At 33.6% G+C, this 13,261-nt stretch overlaps 1 protein-coding gene across 1 annotated transcript; it reads right to left on the bottom strand.

The window, feature by feature from the left end:
• Positions 1–7,309: 7,309 nt before the first annotated feature.
• Positions 7,310–12,990, bottom strand: LOC132922299 (uncharacterized). Its single transcript, XM_060985746.1, has 3 exons — positions 12,732–12,990; positions 8,863–9,097; positions 7,310–7,885 (listed from the first exon to the last, which is right to left on the bottom strand). Exons 1-3 carry the CDS (start codon positions 12,940–12,942, stop codon positions 7,741–7,743), a joined length of 591 nt encoding a protein of 196 aa, XP_060841729.1. The 5' UTR covers positions 12,943–12,990; the 3' UTR covers positions 7,310–7,740.
• Positions 12,991–13,261: the final 271 nt, after the last annotated feature.

Consider the following 13,261-nt stretch of genomic DNA (forward strand, 5'->3'; position numbering starts at 1 on the left):
GATAGCGAGTGAAGTTGAACGCTGTTCAATCGTCCGAAAAGAAAACGTCAAAAAAGAAAATTCGATTAAAAGACCAGTACGCTTTGAAACTATTGTGATTCACAAAATAATTATCGTGTCTGCTATCTAACACTGATATTATATTTATACAAAAACGTGTATTATATTATTGTTTTTATAATAATAATAATAATAATAATAATAATAATAATAAACCTACCCCCGTAGCAAACTTCGTACGGCGGCGTTACGTCTATATAATAATACACCGCGACATGTACAAATGAAGCGGAAAACGTATATACCGAGTCTTTCGGCGTGCTCGCGTGTACAGCGATAATGTGCATAAGTACGTAAGTCGTAAATCATCGGCGGAGCGCGTCTTGTGTATAGCGCGACAGTCGCGCCTCGGCGTTCGCTGTGTATAATAATAAGTATACACACGACTACACAAGGTTCAATATTATAAAGCATAACGAAAACGGCTTTAAAAATAAATTTCGACAAACGGATTTCGCGCCACTCGTGTACACGTTATAAATTATTATAATACACCGCCGTCGTCTCGGGATCGTCGCCGAGAGCATTATACAATAATAATATTATTATTATCTCCGCCGCCAGTCGATATGAAAAATGAATTTTTCGGTTTTTCGGTTCTTCTAACTGTCGCGTTCGTCAAAAGCCCATTATATATTGTATTTTATATAATATTGTATCGCATCGTCATTGTTGTGCGCGCATCAACCTCTTTATTCACTGCCGAACTGCAACCACCCACTAAACCACCGGGCTTGAGACGCGCAGCCCACCCCCGCAATCCAAAAAACCACCCCTAGATATTGTTGATATAATTTTGCACCGAGGTTGCGTCTCGCACAGGTCGTCGTCGGTTTAGGACGCGCAAAAATATAAACGCGATTGTCCACGATGCATGCGTACAGCGCGATGTGAAGACGAAAAACATTTCGACAGATCGCACAAATAAATAGCAAACAGAGCTAAAAACAGCTAAGTAGTACTCATAGATTTGCGTTACGGAAAACGGAACTTTTAAAAAGTAATAGGTATTCAGTACGTTTTTAGCCTAACCTTGTTACTTGTGTTTTTTTTCAACTTACGATTATATACGTTGATATAATATATTTGACAAAGGTCAGTTGGCACGTAACAATAATAATTATGATGTAGATAATATATTATGTGCAATGAACGCGTACCGACTGAAAACATTCGCAAAACACGCATTCAACAATACACAGTTACGCGGGCGTCGGAATAGTAAAACAATTATGGTCGGTTCCCTCAGAGTATAAAATTAAAATATATAATAATATGTATACCGCATACGCGGTTTGTCGTGTTTAAGACTCGATAGTAATCGGGGCATTTCGTGTGAAGTGGATAACGTCAAGCGACCGTGTTAAGTAGTCTAAACGAGTTTTAAATTCGTCACTATATATACGTTATAAAGGGTTTGCGCTACAATACATATATATATATATATATTATAATATTATATATATGTGCACACGATAGTAAATATGTATAATGATGAGTAATGCGCGCGTAATGTTACACAACCACCGTCGTACAATATCAAAATGTCTCGTACAAGTATATACGAAATAATATTTTAATTGTAAATTATAAACGAGTAACGTATTTAACATAATAAATAATAATAATATAAATTGAAAACGTTTTAGCGCGCGTATTATATGTTCAGAAATCATCGTATATTATTTGATTTCGTATATAAACGCGCACAAGACATTATGTAATCGTCGGTTTAAAAATCAATTTGTTTCAATGATAGTTTTATACTGCAATACGAGCGGGTGTATACGCTTTAGCACGTCTAAATCTACATAAACTGCACGTCTTGGTTGAATTGTCCTGACACAATAATCGTCAGCGGGCTCTTGTTGGTTTGGTTCTTAGTTCCAAGTCGTTTTAGTGCGGGTTTACTATATAGTTTCTCACTCACTATTACCTATAAAAGACCCGTTCTTTCAGCTTTAGTTATCTATGATATAGAGACAAAAAGATTAAGAAATATAGTGCATAATATTCTTTACGTATTGAAAACATTCCCGTGTTTATTTATTGTTTGTATTTGTCGGAAAAGGTCCTGCGATAATCAGTGATTATTTTTTTTTCCATTCATTCTGTATAGTTCCAATAAAGACTATAGGGTATGATTCATTTTTTTATTGTAAAGTAGCAAAGGATATACTATTATTACACTACCATTAAGTTAAAATATAGACAATGCATAAAATATAACTGGTGCTTTGATAAGATACACACTTGTTGATATTGTTCATACTAATCTATTCAATATTAATAATCTCCAGTTGAATATTGTCCATATTTTGGTAGAAGTAGAAAAACAGTTTTAGATTTATATCTAATTTGTAGCGGGTGATGTCAGGACGATTTATTTCTGCTGCGTATCTGAAAGATACAAATTATATAGTTATGAGCAGTTGATGGAACAAACGACCTCTGTATAGTTTTTGAAAGAATTACCAACCGTTTGTTTTATCTTATCTTATTTGCTCCATTATCTTAATATAAAGTTATTATTATTACATTTATTAATGTAGTATATCGTTACTTTACGTCCAAGAAATTTCTCGATTGTTAAACTTATACAATTTTAAATGATCTATATCAATATAGTTTTGTAACCAAGTGTCTTATATATTTTTCTAATGCAAGTCCTAAATCTCAGTTAAAAGTGTGAAAACCAGGATCCGGGCCATGCCGTATGTTTCCAGCATGTGATGAGGATGTCACGGTTTATAACTGACTCCGTGTCCTTTTCCTGCAGCCGCCACCATATAATTTATTTTGTCCGTCCAAACGTTATAGTTTTTCGAATTTCGAAGACACTGCTCGCTTACCCTTACATCGTCAAAACTAAAGTCGCACAAACGTTTATACGTGCGTGAGTGTATACATATTGCATATATCGTGCAAGTGTCGCACGTATGCATATACACGTTAATATTTGAAGGGGAAGAGCTAGAGGAGTTAAAAAAAAAAGGAGAACGTTAACGATGCGACTGCAGCAGAACCTGCGCCCCCCGGGGGGTTGGTGACGCGCGAAAGCTAATTGCTATTCGAAATATCGTCGGGAGACCTATACGCACGCACATCACTGCTGTAGCGCGTTCGTCAACCGAAATTAACTGTCAAGAGGTTATATTATTATTATTATTATTATATGTACGTGTGCGCCCGCGAGTGTGTGTGTGCTCATTGTCAAACGAGCGGGTAAACGCATTAATCATCGGTCGACGGCGGAGAGAAAATTATCCATCGGGCGGCGGAAATGTGCGGTGGCGGTGGCGGAGGCGGTCTCTGGCGGCGGCGGATTGTGTGCGGTGTATTTTTTGGACAGACAAAGACTTAATTAATTTCCCCTCCCCGTTTATCATCGTCGTCGTCGTTGTCGTTGTCGTCCCTGCTGCACGTCTTACATCAGTGTGCGTATACACTTGCACCGTTTCCGGTTTCCCGGTTTACCTATGCACACAACCACAGGCACCGCGATTAATCATTCGCGCGAATATAACTTTCCTTTTGCCGTTCCGCGCATAACATTATCTTCACCGCGGCGACGATTCCGTAATGGGATTTGCCGAGTCCCTCGCTGGCGGCACGATAAGGTCATGTGGATTATAAATTTAATATATAATTAAAAGAACCACGTGACGAACCCCGTGGCGGCGAAGTACGCTATTTGACGATTTTATAGTAATGTGCACTTACGACGATTTACGATAAGAAAATAGTACTTGGGAAATCGTTTTGCTGCAGCAGCGTCACTCGTTAGAACCAAAAACCGATTTATAATATAAAAATTCCGACCTGCGTGATGGTTGTTATATACTTTATAATTATTGTAATTGGGCGAAACTGTGTTTTGTTTTATTTTATATTTTGTCCAATTGTCAGTCGCTTACGTATATGACCCATTTACGTATAATTGCTGTTTCTTTAAAACTTCTGCATCACGATCACGGCTTTGAGTTCATGTCCGCCGTTTACAATAAATGACGCTTTAAAGGAAGTCGTCCAAAATTTTCACAATATACCTATACGTTCACTTCGCGCTTTCCTCCGTGTCCTGAAGATAGGTCGGTTTAGGATAATATTCTGCAGATTTATTCGATTTTTCCGCGTACGCAGGAACATTAATCATCTACTTGAAATGACAAACACAGCAAATTAAGTACATACCCTTTTATCACGCAAAGATATTAGATTGAGCCAATATCGTAATATGAACTTATTGTCTTCAACTCTATTGTGTTGCTAAAATATAATAAGTCATAATATGTTAGTAAAGTTCATACTTTATATAATATACTTGTTCGTATTATTACCCATCCCCTCGGGTGTACACATAGGATAGTGATTGAGCAACTTACAGCTATTTTAAATATAAAATATTATGTCCAAAAATTCCATATCATTCTAATTATCTCCGTGGCTAACATATATAACATCATAATAATATAATATATAATATCCTATAAATGGTTTTTTTTCTGATGTTATCCATAATAAATGTACCTATACCATTAAATTTAAATTATTATTAATTATCGTCAAAAAATACATTTTTTTAATATAAATTGACATGTCCCGATCACGCAAAAATACTTATGGTGATAACTGATAAGGAACTTTTTGGACAGTCTGTAATATATTATAATAACTTGCCATTTTGTGTTAAAAATACATCCTATTATTCCTTTTTATAATAGTATAGTAGGTACACTGCCATCACTATAGTGGTATATGTAACTATACGTGTGTGTCAAATAAATTATTAATTAGAATTATAAACTATTAAAGAATATTTTATTTGTTTATTTATATTTAGAACAATTGGTATAGGTATAGTATGAGTAAACAAATAAAAATAAAAAAATTGGTAATTAATGTTTTTTTAATCTTAAGCTGTGTTATATCTATGGCGTGTAAACGAGTTTTTAATCAATTTGACACTTGATTGTTTTAAACCCGACCACAAGAAAAAACTAAGTCGTGATGACTATGAATGGATAATCATTATAACTTGACTAGACTATTAAAAAATAAACTTTTTAATTAGTGGATTTGATAAGCACCTTTGATAATGTAATTTATATATTATAATAATACTATTGTTTAGAGGAACTATTTTGAAACCGTCCAAGCGCTCGTAGTGATTGGAAATCTGTCAATTGTTATTCTTTACTCATATCGTACACAATACGTTTACTATATAGTCATCAAAATATAGTGAATAGTTGTGCCAGTTGATAATAATTTATGAATCGTAAGGATGCATCGCGGTTGTCGAGTGATCTCGAATATTAAACTGGCGCCGGTCATGACGTGTAGTCGAGAGGTCCGATCGGAACTGTTCCAACGTGCCAGGTCATTGTACGGCGTCTGCATAATGGTATACCTAAATACAGGCTATATATGTACGCTATAACGCCTATGACGTATGTATTTTTATATTATATTTTTATACTCGTACGACAAACGACGTTTTTAGGGGTTATCATTATTATTATTATAGTTTTTTTTTGGACTTTGTAAGTATTTAATATACATAACTTATTTATTTCGACGTCCGATGTCTTTGATCTTACCAATTTAACATAATATTGTATTGTTTCTATAAATCTCGCGGCCGCCGGCACTGTCGTCAGTGCTGGGCGGACGTCGACGTAATATTAGTTATATATTTTGATTTATGATATAATAATATTTCCGATACAGTGTATAATACTAATGATAATTAACGATATGATATATTATGTTTTTTTAATTTTTTTATTGAGTTTGTTTCAGTAAACCGCGGCATAAATCATGCACTTGTGAGCGACACGGCGCACGTGCGTCGTCAGTGTTGTATGTAGATCTCGGTGATCATTATTGTCGGGTACGACAGCGGCATGTGATAAATCGCGATGACATCGTCGGCGGTAGTTCACTTTACACTGCAACACATATACGTAAGTATACGTACTATAATATCTTAATATTGTATTTCAGTGTTCGGAATTGGAAAAATAAAAGAGCGGGACTCTTGAAAAATTAACCGTTCATTGAAATTATTGAACTCAACCTTACTCGTGAAGTACAGAGTTCCAACCTTAAAACCTTACAATAACCCTACAACAGTATACGACGAGTAGTTATGCCAATTGATTGCCAATAGAATAACAACTACTTATAAGTAGTCAAAAGAAACATTTTTTAACAATATATAGTCATTTATAGTTATATATTTTTTTAAATCCTCTTCCACGTATAGTATACAGCACAATAAATTATTATACATTATTTATCACTATTATTATTAATAGTTAATACTATTAATAATGAGTTGTATAATTCATCAAATTCGATTTTAATAACTTGTAATATTAAAATACAACTTTGGAAAATAAAAATTACAAAAATAATATATGATGATGAAATAAATAACATACCGTGCTCCTGCAGTTATAATGAAAATAATTAGTATTGGTGTTCTCAAAATATAAAAAGAACCAAACCTCCCCAATTCAAGCAATGGTTATAGTCGTACCTATAATAACATAATTACTCGACTGCGACCGAACATGCAATATATTAATATACGAATCGATAATGATCATCTAATAAATCATTTTATTTGTTCGCGTTAGGACCGAATAATAAGTCATGAGCTGACTGTATCTTATAATAATGGCAATTAAATTTCCGTACGGAAAAAGTAATGTCGGTATCGTATACGGACAATCGCGGAGTAAAAACATCACGATATTCTGAAAAATGTTTGGTTGGTGACGCTCATCCGTTTAGTACCTAGACGGGAAACCGACCGTATTATAAAAGTCTACTGGTACTTAACTAGTAAGTAAATAAATAACAGGTAAACTGTAGACGGCTCAGCAAACATTAGCGTTTTCGTAATTTAAATCCACATTCCACGACAACCGCTTTTATTTTATATAAATTATTAAAATTGTTCATTCGAAGCGACAATAAAAAATTAATTCTTCAAGTCGATTATTTTTCAAGTTTTCATGTATCGTACGTCATCATCGCGTCGAGATAATATCTTTATTAGTTAGGTACCCATTTCGAATACGAAGACACATTTACACATAATCGTATAAATTATGTATTTCAATACGTGTCGCAATTGTTGTCAGTCTTTTGTGTTTTGTTCATCGTTACAATGCGTTATTAATTAAAACGGCTTCTTTTGTTTCGAACTTTTGGAGCTAAATTCAAAAAATACATATAAATACAATTAATATATTTGTAAACGACAATAATGATTATGTCTGGTCACATTTCATTATAACGTATATTTTATTAATTCTATCTACATAAATCTACAAAACATTTTGATTATTTACACATTAGGACAATTGTGCTATTACAATAGTTTAAGTATATAATATATAATATTATGTTTCAGATTTGGTTGTAAAAAAATAAGATAACATTTAAAACGAGAGGGTCTATGAAATTACACAATTATGATGATTATAATAATAATAATAATAATAATAATAATAATACGACTACAGCATACCAACACGGCAACACGCGTGCACGTAGTTTTAAAATATTTTTAACATTATTATTATTTAAGTACATAATATTATTATGTTCAATAAATATAATTTTTGAAAAATATAACACAATATTATTATATTATGAACAGTGTCAATGGTGATAGATCGGTTTTACATCGCACCGTTTGATTTTTCGTACGATCCTTGAACAGAACTCGGGTGAACCTAGCACATCACCCAAAAACACGCTCAGCATATAGTATTTCTTTTTAGCCGCTCCGGTTTCCATGTATCCGCTATAAAAGGTAAGATTATTATCAATTTCTGTAATTTCAATTTGAAAAATCCATCATGGCATGAAAAAAGAAAAAAATCTCATTATTGTATATATATTTTTTTTTTGTAATAGTAGTAATTGTAGTAGTATGTACTTATAGCTCATTATATTGTATACCATTGTATGCAACCCTGGCGAGGAGAGAAGCACGTTGTTGAGGGGTCTTACGACTAGTTAGATAAATCATATAACAGTCAGAAATTGTTTTCAGAGTATTCAGAATCTAAATCGGTCAATAAACTTGTTGAAGCTCCACCTCCAGCCCTATTTTAAACTACCATAGTACTATATATTAGATGCATTTATATCTACTTACAACTCGATATTATATTAAAATAAATAAATAACAACTATATATTCGATATTGTTTTAATGCGAAAAGCTTTAATTTTAAATTTTAAATCTTTGACTACTTGATCTTAATTTTTAAATTAAGAAATAAATATTATAAAATAACAATATTTAGGTTTTCGAATTGAATGCTCTAAAATCATATTGTAATAAGATGGATATTTAATTTAAAATAAAATACATTTATTAATATTTTTTAATATATAATACGATAATATGTTTGAAAATTGTTGAAAACCAACTATTAAACCAACATTTTAAAATATAAAATCTTATTGTTTTTATTAAAAAAAAATTAAAGAAAAACCCATATTTTTATATTTATATTTAAATAATATAAAAAATAGTTCGGATTGATGGCCCTGCAACCCCGATAATTGAAAGCTGACCTCTTAAAGAATATTATTACTGCACACCCCGTGTTAATATATAAAAAGAAAAGGTTCCCGACCCCTGCTATTTAGCCAAGTTCATCAAAAAAATATTTATTTATTTTATGATCATTTAATCGTTTTATTAATCGAAGTGTTTGATGTGTTTTTCGTTACTTTGGGAAGAAGAGCATTTATGACGTGCATCACATACCTGATAATTTTTTCCCAGTCCATTCTGTCCACGCCGGCCTTTCCGTTGTGGCGGTCTTTTTTGGCAAGCGCGGCTGCCTCGGCGTACGCGGAGCATACTTTCTCGTAAACACATGCGTCCGGACCCATTTCTTTAAGTATCATTTCCTGGGCTTTGAGCACGTCCAAGGACGACAAAGAACCAGAAGCGGACGTCGCAGCTTGCAAGTCCCGCTTGGCTTTTCTCCTGTAGGTGCCTGCGATCGCGTGTAACAAAATATTTATGACCATGGTAAAGAGTGTTGTGATTAGTAAAATATATGAAGGGAGAATATTGAATAAAATTTAGACCATTTAGTAAGGGATTATCGAATAATGGAAAATATTGTACTTCGATAGTTACAATTAATCCTGGTATAGTTAATAGAATTTAAATATTTTCAATGTATGTTTTCGTTGTATTATCATTGGCAATATAGATTACTTTTCAATCGGTGGTGGTTGGACGCGCTTATAAACACGTGAGGCTTAAACAAGTAAAATAACTTGTTCCACCACTAAGCAACCAATTACAATAATGTATAAACATCAAACTGTTTCCATCAGATAGGGTCAGTTTTGTATTTAAAATAATTAACAGTTTCCGAAAAGTTTCTTAAATATATTAAATTTAATTATTAACAGTGTGATCAACCGTATGAATTTATTCTATTAATCTATTTTATCTTTTAATTGGTATAATGTTATACATGGCATGTTATGATGTATTTACTTATTTATATTCTTATTTTCGGAAATTTTAATTATATCTATCTACAACTGTGGATTGTATTTTAAAGCAATACAATTTTTTATACATTTATTATAGAACAATTTACTCTTTTATTAAATATGTGTAATAAAATAATATTAATTTTGTTGATCTCAAATTACACATATGGGTATCTTAAAAACTTACGATTTTCTGTGATGTTTTTTTGTTTCATAATGTATATACTCAATTGAAAAAAGAGAATTTTATTTTACTCCATAGAAAGTTTCTTGAATAACACAAACAAAAATTTTGTAATTGAAAATATGGTGATTAAGCAAATTTAAGAGTTACAAAAATCTGACTTTTAATAATCTCATTATTAAAAGGAAAATGGGGGGGAGGAAACACCATAGCAGTATGCTCTCGTGATGAGTATATTTTGCCACGTATCGGTTTTAATAGTATTACAACGAGTTCCACTTAATTTAATCACTTTGGGATAATAGTATTCACGTTTATTGTAATATAAAACAGGAAAATCAAAACCAAATAATATACATGATATTCTCAGTGTAAAATTGACTTGCACTTATATGATGACATTGAACGGAACTCACTGCAGCAGTATCATGAATTATAATACGATACACCTATTGTTGGACCGTGATGAGCCACCATATCGTTTTTTTCTTCTTTTAAACGATTTTTTTTTTTACCACATACTTGTATACGATTTTAGTATTTTACGCAATGTCATTGTCGCGTGTACGCCGTGGAAATAAGCGTGCGTTACGTCAAAACGACCGTGTTCTAGTAATAAATGTACACGATACCAAACCGTTTTCGTAACTTTGCTACGACATGCAGTGCATTATTATTTGTTTTTATCATTACAGCGATTCAAGTACTCGATCCATTAGTGATGCGACTCTTTTTATACACACACACACACACATACACACAATGTGAGTAGACTCAGCATAACAACGTCTAATTAAACGCTAGATACACGCGTGAATGAGTCAAAACATAACATATATAGTTTAATGATATTCGGTCAATTAGCACCTAGTAGTAGAGAGTTTTAAATTTAAATTACACTTAAAAAGATTTTAAATGGATAGTTTTTGATGCTGATATTACCCAATCTCATGATAATATAATAATACTGAGATGTACTACCTAAGATAAAAAAAAAAATCGGGTTTCTTATAGTCTTGTCTTATTTAGATCGTATAGATAACTTTTAAAAACAATTTTAAAATTCGCTCATAAAAATTTGAATTAAAACATATATTTTTGTTTATTTGATTACAATAATTATAAATTTTGTTTTTTCAGATACATAAAAGTAGACAGTTGTTTGTAAGATCAAAATAAGATTATTGAGTTCTCAAAATCTACTTTCAATATTAAAATTCATAAAATATTTGACTTTAATACTTAAGGTTTGAAAAGGTTTCAAAGATTACGATTAATCATACTGGAATTAAAAAAAAAGTAATTTAACATAAAACCTCATCATAAAAAGTTGTGGACGAAAATTATTGTCCACATATTGATGACAATTTTCGATGTTTCTAAAAGCCTTCGGGTGCAAATGGATGAGTGGCAATAAAAATTCAATTATTCAAACTAATATACTATTTTATTGTGTTTTATGCGAAAAAATTTTTTTCCGTTAGAGCTAATTTCCCTTTCGGTCGCATAACCGACAAATCGTATTTGGTTGGATTATCGAATAGTTTTTGTATTATTGCTAGCATAATATTACATAACATTGATTATCGTTCTCAAAACAAATGGATTCGTACGATATTATACATTCGTAATACATTTTATACCTGGGATTCGCTAAAATTCGACAAAAATCGCAGTATTTTCATAATTATACTCGTGTTGGTGTTAAAATTCATTAAAATGCAATTCATAATACGTGTAAATATAGGTGTATAACCTGCAATGTTCCTACCTATATCCAGATTATTATATTTTGACCGACGTCGTTTTAGACTGTATCCATTAACCGTATATAATTAGCGTATACCTGCGCAGCGTGTACAAAAACGATCATACATATAAGTACACGACCATTAACGATTTGTAATACAGGCATTGGATTAGGTCATCGTCGTCTTGGCTGTACGGTTCACGATAGATCGATCGAACCGGCCAAAAATAATACGCAGACACGATGCGAAACTAACCCAATGGCCGTCGGGTTGAGTATTATAATATAAAATAGCACGTGGCTTGTCATCACAGTGAGAGTAATATGACATTATGTTGTTAGAGTTCTGAAATATTGAACGCCTGAGAAGTAGCGTAGTTAGAGTAGAGGAAGGAGCTGACGAGGGTTGAAGTCCTACTAGAAATTTCTATAAAATGTAAAAATGCTTTCAGTGTTTTGTGGTTATGTGAGATATAAACATGTATTTAAATTATAATTTATTTGTTAATCAAGTGTCCTGCAAAAGTCTAAAATGTTATACAGGCATCTACGCATCAACGAATATCAATATCTATAACCATTACGAGGATTCGTAAGACTTCGAGGTAAAGTCCTGGACGATGAGTGGATAGTAAAGTCGGGAACTACGATGACGACTCATTATAGTCGTACGGACGTCGCTGCGCTGAAATACATTGAAATAACGGTCCGTTTGACTCACGCGTATTATATAATATAATATAGCTATATAACATTATAATCATCTTTCTGCACTATCGACTTGCATATTATGATCAGCGATGTTACGTGTTGTGCGCGGTACAAGTAGTCTTCTTTCCGCGTTACGACTACAACTACAGTAGTCTACCTATAATATATCTAATGTAATAATATCGTCACACGCAATAATATAATCATAACAGTATTATACGTTATATAACTGCGCGCGCGAAATACCAGTTTGGACTGCTGCCTCGGTTACTCGTGAAAGTGTGCGGGCAGCAATTAGAAAATTGGCGGGCGGGAAGTCGTCAAAATTTTCGCAAAATTTTCGCGGTAAAATCATATTATGTTATATCGTAACGGACGTAACGGTAATTTATGATGGTTTAAGATAAAATGTATTGTAACAGTCTTCGATAACCGTAGCCCGGGGAAGAGCTGCGTTTCGGTGGTTCGTACTCACTCGGGCTCAGGGCGTACGCGAGCTTCTTGACGAAATTGGACATCTTGACGGCGACGATGATGACGGGGAAACCGATGAGTTGAACGGGCAACTCGAACGGACTCTCCTGGGCCTGGACCGCGGTCCCCTTGAAGTCCAAGACACCAAGCATGAGTAAGGTTTGGACGGCCAGCAGACCGGCGACGGCGGCGGACGGCACGAGCTGTTTCATGGCGGAGATTCACGGCGCACTAAAGCCTGTATAAAAACAACGAATAACTCGTGGGAGACCGAGTTGGTGAAAGTGAACGCGATAGGCGGCGGCGGCGTCTTTTCGGACGAAAAACGAAAGTGCCCATTATTATTACTGTGTTGTGTTATATACCTGTACCGCGGTAGTGGTCATCGGTGTCTTACGGCGGCGGCTGATCGGATTACGCAACAATGCGAACCTTGAAAAAAACCGGACAGGAGCGGCGCCGGAAGTGGAAGTCCCTACCGCCGGGTGTGCCTACTGCGATATTGCGGTGTACGTGACAGCCTGTACAAAC

Source organism: Rhopalosiphum padi, chromosome 2 (assembly GCF_020882245.1).
Source record: "Rhopalosiphum padi isolate XX-2018 chromosome 2, ASM2088224v1, whole genome shotgun sequence".
NCBI classification, from domain to species: Eukaryota; Metazoa; Arthropoda; class Insecta; order Hemiptera; family Aphididae; genus Rhopalosiphum; species Rhopalosiphum padi.